General features: G+C 40.6%; 1 protein-coding gene across 1 annotated transcript in view; it reads left to right on the forward strand.

Moving 5' to 3' along the window:
- LOC113508544 (teneurin-m) overlaps nt 1-24,687 on the forward strand; it is a gene marked incomplete in the record, with an annotated part of 164,468 nt that overhangs the window by 135,347 nt on the left and 4,434 nt on the right. Inside the window, 13 exon segments of the mRNA XM_026891655.1 lie at nt 13,515-13,676; nt 13,840-14,139; nt 14,327-16,177; nt 16,498-16,775; nt 16,870-17,086; nt 17,169-17,573; nt 17,655-17,990; nt 18,069-18,276; nt 19,323-19,539; nt 20,175-20,351; nt 20,459-20,867; nt 21,227-21,479; nt 21,590-24,687. Coding sequence (XP_026747456.1) covers nt 13,515-13,676; nt 13,840-14,139; nt 14,327-16,177; nt 16,498-16,775; nt 16,870-17,086; nt 17,169-17,573; nt 17,655-17,990; nt 18,069-18,276; nt 19,323-19,539; nt 20,175-20,351; nt 20,459-20,867; nt 21,227-21,479; nt 21,590-24,687 — 7,911 coding nt within the window.

Genomic DNA, 24,687 nt, shown 5'->3' on the forward strand with positions numbered 1-24,687 from the left:
GAGTGGGTACGAGGACTGATAAGCAAAGTTCCGAGGCAACTGTCAAAGGGCGCGCGTTTTATCAGGCGTAGTTAGCGAGCAATTGATATCGCTCAGAAGTCGCTACTGAAACAGTGTACGGAGTAAAGCTGCGTACATAACGCCGGCATTGTTTCTTGGCTGTAAGTGATGTTAAAAGAAGATTAATATGAAATTTTGTTGTTGTATTTTATTCTTTTAATTATTTTCCGAGAACTATAACAAATAAATGAGTCACGCGTAACTACTAATACCTATTTAATATTTTTATACTTTTTATGCATTGAATTTCAGTTCTGTTCGATCTAACTGCTACAAAGCACATAACCGATGTATTCGTTAGCATATATGATCCCAAAAAGGTTGACAACATCTTGAAACAAACACATGTCAATTCCAAAAACAGTCAACACCAAATTCTTAACAAAAATGCTACACACAACACAGTGTATGAAACATTTCACAACGAATAAAGTCGTGTGTTCAACATAATTTTTACCTTGACGTCACAATTAGGGCACGTACATGTGCACCCGGCTTTGGTGCGGCATTCGCGGTCTGTAGCTAAATTAGTAAAGTTTATGCCATCATTATTGGCGTCGCTGCAACAAAGGGCCCCTACCTCCTTTGCTGAGCTTTGTCAACGTATAATTGCGCACCACTCAGTGCAAACTGAACATTGCTAATAGACGGATAAAGTTACTGTTATTTTAAGGCTTAATGTGATACGTTTTTCTTTCTATGCTCATTTTTACTACAAGTTTCTTGCGACTTTATTGTCGCTTTAAGTCAATTTAAACCATTGACGATGTCAATAATTGTATAAACGCACAAAATTTTCAACGAAGCTTTTATCGGAGTATATATTATTTTATCCGCAGATATTAAATGAACAACTACAAAAGGAGCCCCATAAAAGTAATGTCATCAATGGAGGAGTATCTCGTACTATTTTATATCCCAACCCATTCGAGCCAATAGGGGTTAAACTGACCGGTCGAATTAACCCTGACACACCCGGAACTTCGTCAACTCGACTTAACCCGCTGAAAGGTCGACTTTCAAACGACTGCAGTTGTTAAACTTCGGCGAACATCGTCAAAATTCGTAGCGTACTACAATTTTCGTAACCGCAAATTACGCTTCTTTGAGCGGTCCGAAGTGGAGGCGGAAACAGCCGAAGTCGCTTCGTTAGAGGTCGGGATTGGACTATTGTAGTTGAAGCTTAATCGCTACAGGACAATGGACAGTGATGTCACGTAATTGTCGCTAAATAGTCACTGTTAAATCGCAAAGCGTTGACAGAGCGCGATTTTAATTGTTCCGAACGAAAGCGCAATGCTGCGTATCGCAAACTTTTTAAAGTGACCGCATTAAACTGTTTTATGCGTTGATTATTGTCGTTCAAATGAGGCATTTTCCAACGAATGTCGAATTAAATTCTGTTGACGACCGCCTTTTATACTGTCGTAATTTTCACACGATGAATTTTATACTCTTGCTAATTTACAGCTGGATTTATTTTCGAGTTTGGAACGCTCCAAAGTGTATTTTTGTAGAAAGTTGGCTTATATATATTTTTTAAATTCTAATAACGAGCTTCACAGGCAAGCGAGCGGCGCGTGCAAAGCCCGCTAATTGAAACTATAAATATAAATCCCCAACATTTTCCTTCGCTTCTATTTTCATTTCAGTTTTTTTTCATACCTACTAAATGGACTATGTAAGAAAACATTTCCAAAGTTGGAACGAGGAGGTGTTTGTGTAACAATTGTTTCTTTTTTGTTTTACTTCACCTCGCCTTATCACGCCTTCGAGTTCGGTCACAAACTTTCAGTTACTTTTTTAAGGATGTTTTAAGCTCGAGCTATCCTAATTTCGTAGATAATTATTGTCTAAAATAAACTGTTGTCTTTGCAAAGCCCGTCTAGATTAATTTACTTGGCCAAAATACGATGCTGTCTCTACGTTTAGAAAATACTCCCCTTCAAAGCTATCGTAATAAGGCGCCTACAGATTTGCTCTAACTATCGACTCAGCCTCATAACCAATCCCGACTAAAACACACGAAATAAAGACACATGTGTCCCACTTAAACAATATCAATAGAAAGTAACGACTCAATATATATCAGAGCGATATAATACGCGCTTCCGAATAAACTACTGGATACTTTCCGTAGCAACACAGCAATGTACTTAAAACAACCTAAAAAGTTACTCAAAAGTTATGTTCCGCTAGAGTTCTCGTAGTATCGTCCCCGTATCCGTTTTGTTCCCCTATTCGCTGCTCCCCCCCCCCCGGGCCGCGGGTGGTGGGGTTCGCGATAACCGCTTTTTATACGCATAATGCTCGGGATCTCGTGCTAAGCTGATAGAATTGTGGTGGAATCAGCAGGCCTTTTGAAGTTCTATTAAATTGTAACACTCGCGAGTTCGCGCCAACGCGCCCGTGAAATTGTGGCTTTATTGAAATGGCACGAAATTATTTATCTTTTTTGTGTGCGCCGCATGTGTGAGATGGAATTTCTAATTTGGAATTATAGTGGCGTTAGCTATGTACGTACGTTTTAGAATATTAAATTATTCATGTTTAAGCGCCAAAGTTTGTAATTTATATGTCAGCTATTTCGATTTAGTTCGAAGTATGCTTATGCAAACGCGCTCGCTATGCCTCGCGTCATATGGGGTATTTTAAAACTTCGCGTACGAGTATTTTATAAAGATATTTAATAAAGTCTCATAACATCGTAGTCAACATATAGCCTTATGTGATGAAGCTAGAAGAGAAGTTGAATAATATTAATGTCTTTCTGTTGCTATTAACTTCATGAACTTGCAATACGTTACCGAGAGACTAATTCATGTAGTACACATACAAAACATTTTTACACACGCAGTATTCACCTGGGGAAACATAGAAGCTGGTTAGTATTTCCAATTTCTATAAGACCACTACAAAATCCTTGATACAATTACAATAGTAATTTATACAGTGGTATCATCACCTGCATGTTATGCTATGTTAATGTAGTTCCTCTGACACAACACTGACACCGTTGTTTGTGAACAATTTCATTGCACACACACAGGCGCAGTCAGCGCACAAGGGCCGCAGAACCTCTGTGACACGCAATCCTTTACACCGATATATTGCTTGTATAATTGAGATTGGCGACCGAAGCCGTTTAGTTTTCAGCAAAGAGCCCACGCTCCATGAAATAATATTTCGCACGTTACAAACAACGAACCTAAGCTTGGAGATCATAACTCCTGGTCTATGTTTTGTGCGGATATGGTAACTAATTTATCAAACAACATAAAGAAATAATAAAGAATGATAGTATAGTTAACCCATAACACACGTTGAAATCCATAAAAGAGTATAAAAAATAAATGAAATAACGCACAACAAAGGATCTTAATATTCCAGTGCATCGCAATAATAGAAACCGATATAACAAATCTACAACAAGTGGCAAATCCCAGTATAGATGTGGCAGTAACAGAGCGCAGTTAGTATCGCCGGCCACCGTCCGTACATATTAGTGGTCGCCCGCTATAATTTATTTGCCGGAGTAAATAGGATTAGCAGCGGGAGCGCTGCACACTGGGTCATTTTTTGCGTCGTCCGAACAAAGCGTCTAACAACGGGCGGCCGAAAGATACTTACTGCGACCGCTACCATGCGAACACGCCACGTGCGAATCGATTTATCCCTCAGTAATTTGATAAACAACTTAAGATGACAGCTTCAACTTATTATAGAAAAACTCGGAATATAGGACAGCGACGTGACAGGTGCCCGTAAAAGCTTAGAGATTGTGTTACGGTAAAGTAATCCGCGACCACCTTCCAGTTTATCCGAGCTCTCGAACAAATAAAAATACTTATCACGTAAAACCACCCTCCACCGGCCGAGCTCGCCTCGTAAAACCAACTCCTGGCTAAGGTAATAAAATGTCGCGACCAATCAACGCTCGCCCGTACAAGGATTCCCAGCTATTGGATTTGTCTCTCACGACTCCCGGATAACCGGACAAATCGCACGTTCAAAACGACAGCGGACGCGACGTCGCGTTGCGATTTTGAAATTAGAACCAACATACACACCGCAAGAACACCGTATATGCATAAGTGATAGCGAAGGCGCGTAGAAACGGTACGTGATAACATTATTCGTGTGAAAAATGTATCGAACGGTACAAGTGGCGAATCTCGAGAGGGCCACATCCGAATAAATAAAGCCGGGGGTGCGGCGCGAACTTGCAAAAAATCCCCATTTACTGCGGTGCCGGTGCGAATATAAAATATTGATCTCAACGGAAATTTATGAAAACATAAAAATGCGGAGGTGCGAAGGCGCGCCCTGATGGAATACCCGTGTAGATACTTACCGCTGTCTTCTTGATTCGTTTCCGTCTACATTTCTGAGGGATTAATCTTCAGCGAAGGTTATATTACACGTACGTCATTTTCACGCATAAAAATTATACGGCGTAATTTTGAAATCTCATTTTTACAGGCCTGTTTAGACGTCGCTTATGTCAAGAAATTCAATTTAGGACACTTATATTATGCCCGTAGTGGGAGTTCATAATGGCGTTTCGGTCAGAGAAAATTTTGCAAATGAAATTCCGCCAGCGAGGGATCTTGTCCGCTGGGGATACCCTCTCCACACCCGGTTATTGCCCATTTTTTATATAAAAGTCCGTTTTAATCCACACGGCGGCGGTCGTAACTCACGCCTTTATTTAGTCACTAGATTACGACTAACAAGCCCCGCATTATTTCTCGTTCCTTCCGTTCTAAATGAGGCAATTCGTAATTGAATTTATTCTCTAAGAATAGCGCCGTGCGGTTGCATTTAGCCTTACCAGCGTTCCGACGCCATTTGGAAATGAGCGATTTCACACTTCACACTTGAAATGGTAATAGGTTTACCGTATGATTACTAACCTGGATTAGCGCGTGTTGCGAAGCTGCCAGCCTAAATTTTGAGCTAAATCTGGGGAAATTACCAGCACCAATGCTTTCAAGTAACGTTGTGCCAAAAGCTTAGACTAAATAATCACTAATCCGAAAAGACAAAGTGTTGTAAAAAATATCTGATATTTTTGATTCCAAGTCATCAAATGTGGCTTCAAACCACACATATATACAAAATAGATTTTTAATAGTTCTATGGTTGAAAGTTTTTACCACAACAGCAACACTAAATCCGCGTCCACTGCAACTGTGCTAGCTTGTCAACTTGACGTGATGGATGACGTCATTAATGCTTCCACGTGATCGAAACAAAATGGGCCCATTAGGGTTGCAACAATGCAAATGTAAGATGAATTTGTACTTATAATACGAAAATGAAAACAACCATACCTCACAGAATAATAGTACAAATTTTAAAATAAATATGTTATGGCGGCGGTCAGAAAAAACGGTACAAGGGCCATCAATCCTTTTCGCGTTTGCATCAAATATGTATACATAAATGCGTAACAGCAACGTTGAACGAATCGCAACATGACACATTCCCAATATAACCCTCATAAAAAGGTCCGATAAAATATGGAGAGTAACGGATAGTAGGGAAAAACTATTACTGGGTCTTAGAAGGAATGGATTCGGGGTCATCGCATTGTGTCATCTTCCATATCGAAGGGCCATCGTTCGTCACTGTAACATTCGGAGCCGTTAGACCCGCAAGATGGATGGGCCCGGAAAGGCCCGTGGGCCCCGCACTGTTTGAGTAACGCCGGCAACGTTTACATTTGTAAATGGGTTTTAAACTGGAGTGCTCGCTTGACCGTCCGATGCTCGATATATTTTTTCTACGCCTACGTCACGCCGTATGCTCCGCTCTCATACAAATGCTGTGCTGTGCATCAAATTTACATACATACGCAATTAGATTAATGCCACAATGCGATGCTAATTAATTAATTACATCCTGCGCAAATATTTGCACTAAACCATAACAGCCGAGTTTATTATTAATACTGTTTGCTTGTGCGATTAATTAAATTAATTACGACAAACCCTTCATTCTAACTCTGGCCAAAAATACAATAATTGTTTGTAACTGTAACGTACACGTATAAATCAAAATGACGTGTATTTAATCGCGGTACCCCGCAAACCCTAACGGAAGAAGCCGAAGGGTACTGCCTCGTCTTTGTTGAAAAAAATGTTAAGAAAAGCGACCCTCGCTAATGCACACAGTGCTATATCTATTTGGGTACAAAGGGCTGTGAGTATGCTTGACCTCTGTACATATAGAATGGGTCGCCGCCGTTTGTACGTTTCCGCGAATCTCGCGAGTAACGCTTACGTGGAATTAGGTTATTTTATACTTTGAAAGCACGAAACCTAAAGTAATCCGCTTTCAAAAAGTTGCCTCAAAGACTTGTTTTGTCTCTCGTAATAAAAAGTAAAAGAGGAATTATTCAGGACTACAAAACATTAACATTACGGTTAGGGTGATTTACAAGTAAAGCTCTACTGACTTAACTAGTTTTAAATAAGTGTATGTACGAGTATGTTAAGAAGATTCGTTTATTACTATGGAATGAGAATAGACAGGGCTGTGCTTCAATAATTAAAATAATAAACAGAACTATTCGCTTAAAAACAAGTCGCCACATGACAGCTTGCGCACCTGTCAACGTCACGTCAAATCCCACCGCGGCCGCCATTTTATATCGAAATGCAAATAATCTCACAAATCGAGGGTGTAACGCGATCCGTCCCGAGGCACCCCGGAACAGCTGATTTATTTTATACGCGATATGATTTTGCCGCGTTTGAGAGCCCTTCGCTCAGAGCTCAAATATATATTATGTCGGTGCAACGCACGGTGTAAGTAGAGTACCAACGATTTTTTATCTGGTGAAGGGTTTATAACCAATTAGGTAAAGAAAACGCACTTTTATACGCAGTATAATAATGACACTTGTCTTTTGTACAGTCGCGTGGATGAGCCACTCAGTCGGTGTCGAATGCCACTCAAGTTTCAAGATGGCGGGCGCTGCACCGCGTGTTGACAAATGCGCATCAAGCGTAGCTGTCATTTGGTATTTTTAAACAAAGTCGGCCAAGTTATTATCGAAGAAAGGGGATAGAATAAAAGCTCAAAGTCATACGGCACCAAGCCTCCTTATCACTAAAACAGTAAAACACCTTTCTCAAAAGCGACTTTCATGTGTGGCAATTTTAAAATTAAACTGGTACAGCCCTGTATAATAATGTTGTTAGCGTACAATGGAACGGCGATAAAACTGAAAGCTTTCGAATTTCAGTGTTCATATTAAAAGTCCGCATTATTTTGCGCATGAAATTCGACAGTGCATCACTAACTAGACTCAAATGATAACATACGAGTGAATATCGAAACGTTGATACGACACCGAGGGATTATTGGAGGATAGTTATCTGGGTAAGAAACGTCCATCACCGGAGTAATTTGGATATATGCGAATCCCCTCTGGCCTGGTGTAATCGGGTAAGCTCAATGACCCGCGAGGGTGTGCGGCGGGCGGGGCCGGGGTAGGTGCGATCATCAATCTCTATCAGGGTATCGCCGTCGGCGATGCTCGAGCTTCCGCTGCTGAAAAAAAGTGGCGACGAAAAATATGACCGCTTCCATAGTGGACATGTGACAGTGTGACGCCTGATATTCCCATAACATATGCGTATCTCCCCTCTAGGAAAGGGAAGTGCACTTTAAGCTTTATCATATAAATAGCTCATACATATCTCACAACAGTTTTACCGAATCTTCTTATTGTGAATCCCTTTGTATGTATTGCGACTAAGTCCTCAACATCGAATGGTCGTTTTTACAAGAATGTAAACTAACATACAGCAGTATTCTCTGGTCATAAATACAGCTAACAAATAGGTATGCACCCACAACGCGCACACAATGCGCGGTTGTTATCTTCCATCACTGATTACATGCATCATATTACACTGTCGTACACAAGCAATTACACAAAACATTAATTCACAACACCCAATCTCGTTTGTGAATCGTTCATTAGCGGAAGGGGGATCGGTAGAAGTGGAAACTTTTGACAAAAGTTAAGACGTAAACGGCAAATGAATCTGCATTATTCCAACACCCCACGCCGCCGGAGACGTCTCGACGCCCGCTCCTCAGATAAGACAATTAAATAACTATCTCGGCCCATTTATCTGTCGGAGTTTCGTTTTGTTTGTTTCTATTAAGCGTAATTAATGCCTCCGCGGACGGGTAAAGGTTAATGAAGTCGAGCCGCTGCCGGTTATCGGACATCTGACGGGCTCAACTAGAATCAAATGTCCGCAGCCCGCCGTCGATCCTATTGTCCGCGACTAATAAACATTCCTCGCTCGCGAGCGCCGAGACAAAAGTCGTGCCGGTCCTCCCGCGCCGACGCTCGTCTGCAGCGAGGTATGACAACAATGTACGTCTATCACTTCTATCAGGTCGCATTCGTTCCATTCGACTCTTAGCACCTCTTGTAATATCGAAAGGAATTTCCCAATTTGAACACCCTTCTAAACGGCCGCGATGACACCTATGAATCTTAGTCGCACTCAGGATCTCGCACCCGAAATCCATCGACGGGTATCAGTCACGGCCGTAACTGCATTCTTCGGTAGACAGCTAATTTGGCCCCCCATTTACGTGTAAGTAGAACATCTATCACGACGTCTCGGCATTTCTTCCAATTTACCGAGTACTCGTCTATCGAAAGATTCAATGAATGATAACGAGCCTAATAAATACGGAGTCGGCTCCCCAAATGGCTGTAATTAATTTAATGGATTTAGACAAAGAAATATGTACAATGAGATAGTGAGATTAATGATGGCGCTGCATATTGTTTTAAGCATTAGTTGGTGGCTGTTGAATCGTGAAGATATTCACTTGGGTGGTGCACCTTGTAACCGGAGGCGACTGCGGCGTGCGCTCGGACGCTTTATTTTTTCTCCATTTACTTGTAAACACTAATGAAGGCTCCCAAGCGAGCCTTCTAACGAGCTCTAACGCTGCACTTTCCGTTTATTATCAAGGCTGTAATCTAACATCCGCAGCTACCTACTACCAACTGCAAAAGGGTGCAGCACTTAATACAAACTAAAACGTAAAAAGCTACCTTATGAAATTCATTAATAGCCATATACTGCCAACCCCACTAGACGTCAAATTCAAATGAGACTAAAGTAAATTTATGATAGAAAAGTTACTTACTTTATTGTACGGATGTTTGCTAGACAATACATTAACATAACTGCCCATAAAAAGCCTTACTTCAGCCCCGTCTAGAACTACAAGAAGGGTTCCGTCTACTGGGTTGTTATATCACAAAATCAGCTCAACATAAATTAGTGGACAGGTCGCGTGACAGACCGACTTAGCAACATCGTCTCCTTATCGTCGTCCGGAAACCACCCGACTAACCTCTCCGTACATTACGGATGCGAAAAAAAAACAACTCTAAAACACATAACAAAGAAGTCAAATTCCTTCAACGCAAGCAACTATATTCCGAAACGATGTACCAAATCTCGACTCTATTAATGAAACCATACGGTTCAAATCCTATTTCAGAGAATAGCAATAGTCAACAACAAATACGGCAACATTGCCAGTATGTCAACATAAATAAAGCTGAGTGTCCTTTAACGAAGCAGACGTTGACGTCGAGACACTAATAAAGACTGTACGAGACAATGTGGACTCTAAAGCTTTTGTGTTAAAATTGAGATTAGTTACGTTAGCAAAAGGGGTAGTAAATGAAGGTTCGCATTTAGCGGTCGTGGTGGTAGTGATATGGGTGGACTTCCTTTGTCTGGTAATCTTATCAGTGTGGCAACCGGCCGCCGCGTCTTGACATGATACATTGCCTGCGCTGTACATTTACATTCGTCGCCGCTTGTCCAAGCACGCACATGGAAACGCGGCACCGCGATTTAAACGAAACACTACGCGACGTGTCGATTGTATTTAAAGCGCTGTTTGTACAACTGTTTTCCAAATCCAAACGAGCACGGGAAGTTAATCAATCAATTTTAATAGAATGAATCCGTCTATGTACCGTAGAGATAAGCTTATGTATACAGCATTGGGCTCCGGCCAACCGTGAGCCATCGATTAAAATGTACGCGTAATGTCATTACGCAAGCCCATTCCACTTGCAGCCGGGAGATAGCGGCGGCCTTCCTTTCCCAAACTCGTGAATTTCGTTAATGCCTCTGAATTTTTCGATAATATTTGGCGCTAAACGCTAGACTCGAAAAACGTAAAAGATTATAAATTCTATTTTCTAAAGTAGTGATTATAAAACATGCTTTGAATGGAAATCTACTGAATACGAACAGCCTAGTTATTTAATAGAATGTATAACGAGCGAGATCCCTAGGAAGACAGTTCCGAGCATCAGAATGTAAGATCCACAAAAGCCCTCGTTCTCGATCCCTTTGCAATCGCAAAACTTTGAATACACCTCTTTCGGCTATCGAAAAGTTCCCGATAATGGATTTGTTCGAGCACTCGATTGTTCAACGATGAATGGGTACTAATTAAAACGAAGTCACGACGACGCCGGACCAAGTTCCCGATTGTTTCCCAACTATAAATCGCAGTGCCGCTCTCTCATATAAATATTGCACGGGTCCAACTTCGGTGCTAAATTTAAAATCGAAATTGGGGAATCGACGCCACCGAGAACGTATGGCTAAGTGTTTTACCGCATAACTATTCCGAACTCTCGATATATGTACGTATATATCTATATATCACTTCGATATTAATCTACATAAATAAGGATTCTCTTGTATGTATGTTCTCAATTCGAGTTGCGATCAAGATTAAGGGGTAAATTCTAAATTGCTTCGGGAATGTTCATGTAACGAGTTTAAGATTGTGAGCACGTGTTGCCACCGCGTCTCTTGCCTTCAGAGATTGCCCAAATGTATCTCGTTTCTATCGGTGTGCGTCTTACACGTGAATGTGCTTTACGTCTCATACATCAACGTCGCAGGTTATGAAACTACCTGGAAAGAGATACACACTTGACAGCTTGCGCGTTACTGTGAACATGTGCCTCGAAACGACTTTATTATGCCATAAAGTTGCAAGACTCGTCCAAAAGTAGGTTTAAACAAATACCATCATTACGAAAAGCTAGATGTTTGTTAAAGCGGGAATAATAGACAGGGAATTAACCTTTCTGGCAGGCTTACTACCGAGTAAACCGTAGTTACTCTATTACAAGTCGGTCTGTTTCTTTTCCGTTTCCAATAAGAAATCACGTTTGTTCGGGCCGAGCTCGGCCGCAAATGAGCCGAAACACACCCCCTTTATCTTCCAATAAGTAAGCGAGCTTTGGATTTCTTCGGAAGAAAATACGGATCCTAAACGGAAAATAGGAGATCGGATGCCAGATGGCTCGAAAAATATAAAAATAAACGAACCGGAATATGGATAGTAGCCTCTATCTGATTGTTATTCAGTTTTATGCATAATATAGTCTCAATAAATAATATGGGATAGTAAAGAAAAGCGCCGAAAAGTCTGGGCTGGTTATAAAAATACTGATTTCGTTTGCATAAACAAACTTAAAAGGGACCAATCAAGAACCGGTATGTGAGAGGCAATTTTGGCAAAGTAAAAGCAAAAAAAGTGAGTTTGTTCCGGGTGCGCAACGACAAATCCCACGACGGCATTCAAAATCGCGTTCCCTTTTTAAAGTTGAGACGATTCGCGTAACGAGTGTCGAATTCTCCGACCCGGTGGGCCCCTCCAGTAGACGAAGTGCCCCCGGAGGTGCCTCGGTAATTACCAACCATTACAGACAAAGGACACGACTCGTCCGATTACCATAATTCCCAGGCCCCGAGACGGGATATAAATGGGCCACATTTTGTAGTAGCACGACGACTGACGTGTGTATTAATGACTATGCTTGTCCTCCTAAATTAGGTAAGGGATTTGGTGATTTAGTTTTTTCATTGGCTGTGGTGGCAAGACGAAATGAGTCGACTGATGTATGCCTGAGACTTGGCAACATTTATCCCTAAACATCAGCCCCTAACAAACCACAACGGTTAGAATGTGATTAGTTGTAGAACAAGATATACTTCGTACTGATGAATGATCATAATAGGCGTGTTCATTAGGCTACAATACCACATTATGAAACCGTAATTAAACATATTTTTTTGCAAATAAACACCATGTCCATCTGCTTAAAAAAAACTGTTATTTTACTTTCACTCGACACGGTAAAATCTATAATCCTATAGCACTACAGATTAAAGTGCGCTTTATGAAAGTACAATGAAACTCATTAATCTCTAATTGCTAAGAAAAGAATGGTATCAAAGGGCGAGACCACAAAAGACGGCTGACGATATTGTCGAGAAGTTCACCATTTTCATTTCGGCGGTGTGGTGGTTATCGAGAGGGTGGGGGAGAACGATCGCGAAAAAAACAACACAAAAACCCTTTTAAAATTAATTGAGTTTTCTTGCGGCTACATCGGACGCTACAATAAATTAATTAACGCTCGAAGGAATCCATAAAATTCGTCGAGGATCAAAAGTTAGATGTTATAGCGCACCGATAAGAGGTGTCGTAGACGCGGGGCTACAGATAATACTTCGATTTTCCATTAGCTTATATTAGCGATGGGAGAGTCCGCCGCACCCCGCGGTAAGTCCAATAGCACCCGATCTAATATATTTTCCTTATAAAGAACAGCCGAAACACGCGATCTTTGATCCATTTGCATGAGCCTATCCACGGTTATTTGTTTACGAGCCATTACGGTGAGCAATATTCGCCCCTAATTGAATTTCAACTTGTAAATTTTCGTGGATGGAATTAATTAAATTTTTCCCTGTGCTAATGCCTTCGCCACGACCACTGGAGCATGCTGATTAATTTTGTAAAAGCCTTTAACTTTACAAATAACGGCATTTGATAGCAGATTATTGGTAATAATAAGGCCAAGTTTTGCTTCATTACCTACTTGCGGACGTAAACGAAAAGTTTAATATTACGATACATTTATATGACGTCCTTGGGTTGCGCGATGCTGCTCTGTGATCGCCATTTTTTTACCGCTTCTTATCGTGCAACTGTCCTATTTGTTATTTTTTTGTTTTTATTGACGAAGCAAAACTGCCACAAGCGTCCAAGATAGAGGCCGAGCTTTATTTACGATAACTTTAAAAAGCCTTTTTATTCGAGCAACTATAAACAAATGTCTTATTTGCTTTTCATCTTGATAGTCTTAAGAAATGTATGATTTACACCAGGCTTTACTTCAACAATTCTAGACTGCGATGACTTAATGCATACACGTGAAGGCTGTAGACTGTCTTTGCATACCACGCTGGTTATTTGAATAAGAAATTGTACCGTCTATCAAAATTTGTTCTATTATATTTCAAGGTTGTATAATCACTGGTATCTAGTATCTAATTGAATTGTTTTGTCATCAGGGTGTCTCTTGGAAGGGTCGCGTCTCCCGCCCGATGTGCCGCCTCGCAACCCGACCATGTCTCGGCTGAATGGTCGCATCACCGGTAACCCAGCGGACCTCGGCGACTTCGAGCCCTCCTGTCTCGTGCGCACACCCTCAGGCAACTTTTACGTGCCTTCAGGTGAATGTTAGAATCTTTTTATATCTTTATTAGCATTAAGGACACACACACATACATGAACAGTAATTAAATAAAAGAATATTTTATGTCAGAACAACACAAACAAACTTTTATGATTTTTATAGATATGGAAGAAAACAATCTAATTGCCACTTAATTTCAGGGGATATACAAAAGAATCCGTCTATGGACTACAAGTCTAACTCATCGTGTAGTAGTCCAGGAAAACCAGAGAAAAGCACGTTAGAAAGGATGGAGCGGTCAGATAGACCTCATCCGACCTTCGGCACCCCAGTTCCAGTCCTCCCGGTGCGGAACAACCTTCGGTCTTCGAATTTCCCCTCCGCCGGGTCGCGGTTTCACTTTCGGAAAGGGTTGTCGTCAAGATGCTCATGGAAGTGTACCGCTATTGTGTTTATAATACTGTTTGTTGTATTGTTAGCCATCGCGTCTTATATGACAGGTAAGAAATAACTCATTACTAAAGTTTTGTATCAAAACAATGTGCTGTGCTCCTTATACGTTTACTTTTAAAACAGTTCAATTGATTTGGATTCTAGTAAAAATGATTTGCAGTAAAAACTTTTAAGATAGTATGCAACTTAATAAACGCACTTTCTTTTTCTTTATTCATGACTTTGTTGTTACAGCGTCATATTTTGTAAACTGGACGTATCAAAACCCCAAATCTTGTACAGTAGTCGTCGGCGAGCCACCGGAAGTATTCCCACCGCCAAAGGCAACGTCGTTAGAATTTGCTAACAAATCCATGGCGCGGCCGCACCAAAGCTTACCAACCATCGGCACAGGTAAAGAGGAACATCATTCCCGCCATCGTAGAAGTGTAGATGTTGTAGATGGGCATGCTTCTTCTTTACCACAATCTGTTTCTTCCGAGGATTCTTCTTCCACTGTAAATATGCATGATATAACTACGCCTTTTGTCAACACTGTTAGCTTAGTGCATGGTGTGGCAGAAGACATCACCACTGAACGGGACGAAGAAAACATTGAGGGCTCTAATAATGCTTTTGTGTCTAGCAGCTCAAGTTATGAGTTAGTTAACACTGGTGATCTAACAACAAATAACCCCAGGACATCAACAACTAAAACAACAGTAACGGGAACGAGTACTATTACTCAAAATATGTCTGAAGACCCAACAGAAATACTGGAATTAGAATCTACTACTAATTCTCCGATTTCTTCAGATGTCTTAACAAAAGAAACAAGTTACATTAATAGTAAACCCATTAAAACCATTAATAATATTCAAGAATCGCATATAGACCAACCACCGGAAATTAACGAACATGTTGATTCTGTAAAAAAAGGAGAAGAAAATATCGCTTATGACCCTGAAGATATGCAGGCTGATTCTTTTCCGTCAATTCGTTCATATGGCATAGAAAAACTTAAGTTCTTTAAATTTCGTTCTCAATTGGAACAGGTCAAAGAAGTATTACATATATATTCCAATGATTCGTCAGATATAGATAACAACTTACAAAAGTTTCACTATGAAAGTGAAAATAGTTCTAAAAAGAAAGGTCTGCAAACCGTTGCACCTCGTTTTATGACGACAGTACCGGATACTACAACTGAGACAACAGTTAAACCGACTACTGCAGAATTAACAACCACATCTAATTCGGATACAACCTTAACAAGTGAACAAGTAACAACAAATGCCATCCTTACCACTAGAAATATATACACAACGCATAATGAGCATGTTGTTTCCACAACTCCAACACTGAGTGTTACTAATAACGATAAAGATACAACTACTCCGTCGACCGAGACTCCGCCGGATGTAGCTTCTACTGTAAATAATGCTGAATCAAAACTACCTGATGTGTCTAACCCTAAACATGTGTTGATTAACCTGACAATTTCTGCGGATAATGCCGAGAGTTCATCTTATAAACAGCTTTATTCTTTTACATTGACTGTCCCTACAGTTGGAGACACAGGTGATATTCCAACTGTTAAAATCACTCCAATGGATGCTGAACCTACCATTGCATCAAATTTTAATAAACCTGTCACTTTAGAAGGTTCCACGAAGGTCAAAGAAGTCACTGTAGTTGAGAGTGATGTAGGCGGAAGTTGTGAGTGTTCGTGTCCAGCTTGCATAAGCAATGCCACGGACGACTTTTATGATGATTTAATTGAAAAAGTATCAACAACGGCTTCTCCTAAGTCAGAATCATTGCCTGGAGATGATCAAATCTCAAACACAGAAAATTCCGATTCGTTGGAAATAAGTACTGAAGATTCAACAAATTCACCAGGATCAACTGAACCACTGACAGATATAACGGATTCCACAACGGAAACTAGTACAGATGTTTCGACAATGTCAGAAAGTCTGTTAACCACAGATAGCACAGAGTTTACCACTGATTCAACAACTGAAACTGATATATTTTTCACAACAAATACGCCTTCATGCGTTTGTCCAAAAATTATGCCTCCACCCATTCTCATTCTGGAAGGTGAGGTTGATCTTCAATAAAGTCAGAGATAACTAACTAACGGTCACCAAACACATCAATGCTTAGGGGTTCTGTGTCTAGTCAAACTGTGTCTAACAAACTAATATGCATGCTTTCTATATACGCAAAGATAAACATAATCTAGCATCATACATAATCACCAGCATGTGCTTTTATAACCAAAAAGAACGGGTAGATAGTAGTAGTATTAGTTACTCTAAGATTTATACAGGCTATGATTCATCACATTATCGCATGACAAAAATATTTACAATTACTGTGTCATTAAATATCAATTATAACCAGCAAATGTTTTCTAGGTGCGCGAACGTTCCCCGCGCAAACATTTCCGCCAGACGGAACGACGTTTAAACAAATTACTTTAGGTGAAAAATTATCGAAAGAAATCCCTCCATATAGTTACTGGAATATGCAGTTTTATCAAACGCAAGCAAGTTACGTGAAGTTTGACTACATGATTCCAAGAGGAGCTTCTATAGGTGTATATGCGAGACGAAATGCTTTACCCACACATACTCAATACCATATATTGGAAGTTCTTAGCGGTTTTAAAGCGAGAACGACTAGGACATCACATGTAAGTATTTATGATTAACAAAATGCAAAAATTACTAGTGTTTTAAAAACATAAGTAATAATACCTTTGATTAACCTAGTCGTTTAACTTCCAGCCATCTATCAAGAAAGAAGTAACTCACTACATGGAACAAGGCCATTGGTTCTTATCATTATACAACGACGATGGCGACCCACAAGAAATCACTTTTATTGCAATCATGGCTGACGAAATGACGCATAACTGTCCCAATGGATGTTCAGGAAAAGGAGAATGCCTCATGGGTCATTGTCAATGCCAAGCTGGTTTTGGTGGAGATGATTGCAGCAAAAGTATGGAACACTTCAAATCGTTATAAAATGTGCATATGCTGATTATCATTTCCCAACTAATTATTTTACCCTCACTCTTTAGGTGTTTGTCCAGTCCTCTGCAGTCAACGTGGCGAATATATCAATGGTGAATGCCAGTGCAATCCTGGATGGAAAGGCAAGGAATGCTCACTACGGCATGATGAATGTGAAGTACCCGATTGTAATGGCCACGGTCACTGTGTGAACGGTAAATGCTCTTGTGTCCGAGGGTATAAAGGAAAGTTCTGCGGGGACATTGACTGCCCCCACCCAACTTGCTCCGGCCACGGATTTTGCATTGAAGGATCTTGTATATGCAAGAAAGGCTGGAAAGGTATCGATTGTGCGACCATGGACAAAGATGCACTGCAATGTCTTCCAGACTGCTCTGGACACGGAACTTTCGATGTCGACACCCAAACTTGTACGTGTCACGCTCGGTGGTCTGGTGACGATTGCTCGAAAGGTAAGGGTTATTTAAAACAACAGTCATTCTGTCCATATGACAAAGACAGAAGCCCAAATAAATGTTTTAATTATTTTCCAGAAATATGTGACCTGGACTGTGGTCTTCATGGTCGATGTGTCGGTGAGTCCTGTGTGTGCGACTCCGGTTGGACTGGCGAATTCTGTACCTCAAAACTATGCGACGCCCGCTGTAGTGACCACGGCCAATGTAAAAATGGTACTTGTCTTTGTGTGTCTGGCTGGAATGGTCGGCATTGCACACTTGAAGGCTGCCCGCGAGCCTGCGCGGGACATGGCCAGTGCAAGGTCGGTAATGATGGCGCGTGGGCCTGTAAATGCTTCGATGGCTGGGATGGCCCGGACTGCACCACACTCAAGGAACAAATCTGTGACGACTCCAAGGACAACGATAAAGGTATGTACCGCAACTACGCGATTTTAAAATAAATTGTTTCAATACTGCCATGGTATTCATGACGTTTGTTCTGTTTAGATGGGCTTGTCGATTGCGAAGATCCAGAGTGCTGTCTAAGCCCTATCTGCAAAGGTAGTCAACTCTGCGTGTCTTCGCCGAAACCTACAGATATTCTCCTTAGGAAACAACCACCAGCTATCACTGCGTCATTCTTCGAAAGGATGAAGTTCATCATTGATGAAGGTAGTCTCCAAAATTATGCAAAGCAGGAGAACTTCAACGAAAGGTGAGTGTGTAAATGTTCGGTGTTATTTGTTAGGGTTAAGCGTAAAATAAAAACTAGCTAATGTTGGCGTTGTCGGCTGATCCCAAGCCGGCAAAGGCCTTATAAATATTTGTTATATAAAATATGCAATGTTGTGCCCCAGTCGATCCCATTGTTTTATTTACATTATAAGAATGTACCACGACGCTTTCTTTCTTTTCTTACACTTATATAAACCAAAATGTATTTATTTTTAACAATATGGATTAACAAACTATAGAAGATCGACACTTGCATGAGATACACGTATATTAACGTCGCTGTAACTAACATCTCCGAGCTTCCTTGTTTCTAAATTAATATTATTATACATAATAATAATACTTACTCATTCTGTCATTTCTCTCGGTTTTTCTAACGCTGCGCAGTATGTTTTGGAACCACTTCAATTCGAGGTAAGACTTGTGAATCGAACGTAGGATAGTTTTTGTTTGATATAGCGTTTTACTCCGAGTTCTATATATTTACATAACATTACTATATACATACATATATATTTAATTGGCGACATATACTACTTACATATTCTATTTATCTATGTCATGCATGTTGTGCTATTGTAGTATGTAGTTACCTATTATTGTGTCCTGTGAAATTTGTGTTCGCTTTTTATTATTTAAATGTTTACAACAAAAAATATATTATCAACCACGTAGGTAGACCATCTGGAAACCATTTCAAAATTATCTATGACACGAAGGTCCATTTTTAATAAATTAATAGTTTTTAGTGATTTAGCGCCCTTAGAATGAATAACAGATTTTTTTGCAAACTAGTTGAACCTAGTTCAAATCAAGATAAGTTTGTACATTTGTACTTATCCCTTAGACCTTAACAACCAATTACTTACCTAGATTAAAAGTAGTCTACACTTACAAACCTGATTACCACTGACCTTTAATAGCAGTCCTTTACTAATAGACAAAACCAATCGTAATACCCTTATCGATCGAAAATTACCACCATTTGTGCTCAAATACTAATGATTTCATTACCTGAATTTCCAGTCGGTCAGCTGTAGTACGAGGCCGTGTGGTTACGTTACTTGGAACTGGTCTGGTTGGAGTCAGAGTGTCGACTGACACGCCGTTAGAAGGCTTTACTCTGACCAGAGAAGACGGATGGTTCGATCTCCTCGTGAATGGTGGAGGAGCTGTCACTTTGAACTTTGGAAGAGCACCCTTCAAACGAGCTACGAAGGTCGTCTATGTACCTTGGAATGAGGTATGTAATAAAAAAAGTTGAAATATGGATTTATTTATTTCGGCCCGAATTATGATTGTCAACGTCAAATATAGACGTAACTAACTGTTGAGTAATTTCGTTCCATGACCAAATAAATTATACGACCTAAGTCCTAGACATGCTTGATACAGTCTTTAATAATTCAAACTACATTCAACTGAACTTCGTATAAGGTGATTTGAACCTAAAACATGCGAACCAGCGATTAACCGTAAGGACGTTAAAATTTTATGACTCTATTATTTTTCTTAAGACTTTATTTCAGTCATGTTCAAGCTGCCTAGTAGACTTTAAAAAGCAATATTTCATTTGTTTTTCCGCGAAATATCGGTTCTAGTGATGTTAAAATAAAATTATTCACATAATTTTACCTACTTAATTAATATTCTGGAAATGACATCGCACGAAACTTTATTACGATCAGCAAGTTAAGCTTATTCTAATTTTAATCACAAACTTTACAGTTTAATCTTCGATATTAGCATCAATCAGTGTCTAATAGGAAAACTTTAAGCTATCACTGTCATAGTTTCGATAAGACTGTCTAATCTATTTATCATATAAAACTGCTTTATTTTTTAAAGCATACTATAACATAACCTCTTTTGTTTTAGGTTGTGATTATCGATACGGTTCTGATGACTACTATGGATGAGAAGATCAACATGGGCCCACCACAGGCTTGCCTCGCTCACGACTATGACACCATGAAACCCGTCGTCCTGGCCACGTGGAAACACGGCTTCCAGGGTGCCTGTCCAGACAAGAGTGCTATCTTGGCTGAGTCACAGGTATGGATAAAATCTTTATAAAAATTCATCAATTCACCAGTCACCTAAGATTTCAAATACTAATTGACCTAAGAAAAATGTATTTAATATTATCGCTTTATTTGCAGGTGATCCAAGAAAGCCTCGAGATACCTGGAACTGGTTTGCACTTGGTCTACCATAGCTCTAGAGCCGCTGGCTATCTTTCCACGATCCAATTACAACTGACTCCTGAGAAAATCCCTTCGACTTTAGCACTCATTCATCTTAGAATCACAATTGAAGGCATACTCTTCAAGAAGACCTTTGAGGCGGACCCAGTCATCAAGTTCACATACCCATGGAACCGTCTGAATGTTTATAAGCAAAGGGTTTATGGTGTGACTACCGCCTCAGTGAAAGTAGGATACCAGTATACGGATTGTAAAGATATTATATGGAATGTGCAAACGACGAAACTCAGTGGACAAGACATGAGCATTTCTGATGTCGGTGGCTGGAACTTAGATATACATCACAGATACAACTTCCACGAAGGTTTGTTACTTTCTTTATTGTGTAGACTATATAGTGTTCGCGTGCTAATGTTCTAAAACCTTGAAACGAAACGCGCCCCACTTCGAGCCGTAGTACATCTAATCGCCTAGAGACCTAAGTACAAAGCCATGTAATCTGTTAAGTGGGTATTCAGTTTACTTGACCTCTTCAATGACATCGATCGATCACGCTGAATGTTCTCGCAATAGGCCAATTAAAAAAAGTAGTAGGTCTCTTATTTAAATGTGTATGTTACCTTGAACCAGAAGATTGAGACCGCAATTAAAATTGAAATAAATATTTTTTTATATGAATTCGAATTTCGGATTGGTTAGTAAAAATATATTTATTATTTTTAGGTATTCTACAAAAGGGTGATGGAACGAACGTGTACCTGAAGCACAAGCCACGAGTGATTATCACAACTATGGGTGATGGTCGTCAACGCGAGCTGGAATGTGGGGACGAATGCTACGGCGTGGCTTCCAAACAGAGACTGTTAGCTCCCGTAGCTTTAGCCGCGGCTCCCGATGGTTCTATCTTCGTAGGAGACTTTAATCTCGTCCGGAAGATCAGCCCCGACGGGACCGTACGGACAGTGGTCAAGTTAAAGTAAGTTCAATTTGTATTATTCGTTCGTAAAAAAACATTCAAAAATTCACTCATAAATGTTCTTGGATTGTATAAGTGTCTTGAACTAACGCGTGTTTTCATTTTTCCAGTGCCACTCGAGTCTCCTACCGATACCATATGGCTTTATCACCTCTGGATGGCAACCTATACATCTCAGATCCCGAATCCCATCAAATCATCCGTGTTCGTAACACAGAAGACTTCAGCGATCCTGAACATAACTGGGAGACTGTTGTCGGTTCTGGTGAAAGATGTCTTCCTGGTGACGAAGCCCATTGTGGCGACGGAGCGCTAGCCCGAGACGCAAAACTAGCATATCCAAAGGGTGTTGCAGTTTCCATTGACAACATTCTTTATTTCGCTGATGGTACTAACATTCGAATGGTCGACAGAGACGGTATCATCACAACGATTATTGGCAACCACATGCATCGTGCTCATTGGAAACCTATTCCATGCGAGGGAACACTCAGCGTTGAAGAAGTTCACTTACGTTGGCCCACAGAGCTTGCCATCAATCCACTCGACAATAGCTTGCACATCATAGACGACCACATGATTTTACAAATGGCACCTGATGGTAGGGTAAAAGTCATTGCTGGAAGACCCCTACATTGCCCTTCACCAATGACTGGTATAGATGTTGAGTTGGCAACGTACGCTACCTTGGTGATGCCTCAAAGTATCGCTTTTGGTTCAGCCGGAGATTTGTATGTAGCTGAAAGTGACTCACAGAGAATAAACCGAGTCCGCTTAATTACTACCGATGGAAAGATTTCCCTGTACGCGGGCGCAGAATCAAAATGCAATTGCCTAGAACGCGGTTGCGATTGCTTTGAGGCGGACCATTACTTGGCTTCCAATTCTAAATTCAACACCATCTCTGCTGTTATCGTAAGTCCTGACGGTATTGTTCATATCGCTGATCAAGCTAACTACAGAATTCGGTCGGTTATGGCAAGTATTCCAGATGCTAGTGGCGCCAGGGAGTACGAAATTTATTCTCCAGACACACAAGAGATTTACATCTTCAACAGATTCGGTCAACACGTGACCAGTAAGAACATCCTAACTGGTGAGAACAACTACGTTTTTACGTACACTGTCAACACGAGCAACGGAAAGCTTAGCACGGTGACTGACGCAGCTGGAAACAAAGTATTCTTACTGAGAGATTATTCCACCTCCGTTAATTCTATTGAAAACACCAAAGGACAGAAGTGCAGACTAAAGATGTCCAGGATGAAGATGTTGCAAGAATTACGTACTCCGGATAACTTCAATGTTACCTTCGACTACTACGGGCCTAGTGGACTTCTCAAGTCTAAATACGATAGTACAGGCAGAAGTTACGTATACAAATACGATGAGTTTGGTCGTCTTACCTCTGCCGTTACTCCAACTGGAAGAATAATTAATCTCAATTTCGATCTGAGCATTAAAGGTGCGACTGTACGGATAACAGAAAACAATAAGAAGCCTATTTCGATATTAATAAAGGGATCATCAGTAAACACACGCACCGGAGAGGCAGAACAAAAGACTATAATTTCATCGGACAGCAGCATTTCATCAAGCATGCCTTGGGGTCATGTTATATCTACCGACACCGTTCCGTATACCGTCCTAGCAGAGGTTGATCCCATACTAGGCGAAAGCTTCCCCATACCAGCTAAACAGCGAACTGAAGTCGGTGGTGATTTGGCTAATAGGTTCGAATGGCGATACTTCCTCCGAAAACTAGTAAACAAAGCAAGGAGTGGAAAATCCATTGCTCAGGTTGGCCGCAAACTCAGAATAAACGGTGAAAATCTGCTTACTCTTGAATACGACAGAGATTCTTCAACTATTGCAGTATTCATGGATGACAAAGTGGAGCTATTAAATGTCACCTACGACAGAACTGCAAGACCTGTAAGATTCGGCCCCAGCAATGGTATATTTGCTGAAGTAGTCCTTGACTATGACAGATTTAACAGACTAACTAAATGGAGTTGGGGTGATCTGAACGAAACATACGGGTTTGATAGAGCAGGCAGACTCAACGCAATCCGTTACGGTGATGGCTCCTCTTTGGCATACTCGTTTAGAGACATGTTCACTTCTCTGCCTCTGAAGGTAACAACTCCAAGAGGCAGTGACTATCTTTTGGATTACGATGATTCAGGTGCACTACAAAATTTGACAACTCCACGGGGTCACATTCACACGTTTGCCCTTATGACATCACTTGGTTACTTCAAGTACCAATATTTCTCGCCGATGAACCGCCATCCGTACGAAATTCTTTACAACGATGACGGCAACATCTTGTCTAAAATCTTCCCCCATCAATCGGGAAAAATTGTCTACGTGTATGATAACAGTGGCAAGTTAGAAATGGTATTAGCAGGTGCGTCCGCTATCCGATACGTATATCACGAAAATACTCATCTTGTAAAGAATGTTGAAATCTCAGACTCAGACTACGAGCTGCGCCAAGATTACAAATATCATGCCGGTATTCTAAAAGACGAGAAGATGAAATTCAGTCCCAAGAGTAATCTGAACAATGCACATTTCAAATATCAATACGACGGCAACGCTCGGCTTTCCACAATTGACGTTAATATTAATAGCAAGGAAATGCCTCAGCTCCGAATGAAATATAACCAAAATCTAGGTATTCTTGAAGCCCTTAGCGATTTACGAATCTATAGAAACACATTTAATAGATCCGTCATGCAAGACACCAGCAAACAATACTTCACGATTACTGATTACGATGATCGCGGCAGAGTTAAAACCATTCTCATCAACATCAAAGCATTTGATGTATTCCGACTTGAAGTTGAATATGACTCAAGAAATAGAATTAAATCGAAGAAGATTATGATTGGTGACACATCATCTAACGAACGAATCAGCTATAATTACGATGGTCATTTAATGGAAGTTGTCGGATCCGAAGATGACTGGAAGTACGTCTATGATGAAAATGGCAATGTTGTCGGTGTGATCGAACATGGAGAGAAACGATACCTTGGCTATGATATTGGGGACAGAGTTGTACAATACGGTGATGTGGAATACAGCAGCTACGATGGTCGTGGATTCGTCGTTAGGCGCGGTGAACAGAAATACAATTACAACTCTCGTGGCCAATTCGTACACGCTTTCGAAAGGGACAAGTTCCAGATGTGGTATT

Source organism: Trichoplusia ni, chromosome 2 (genome assembly GCF_003590095.1).
Source record: "Trichoplusia ni isolate ovarian cell line Hi5 chromosome 2, tn1, whole genome shotgun sequence".
NCBI lineage: Eukaryota > Metazoa > Arthropoda > Insecta > Lepidoptera > Noctuidae > Trichoplusia > Trichoplusia ni.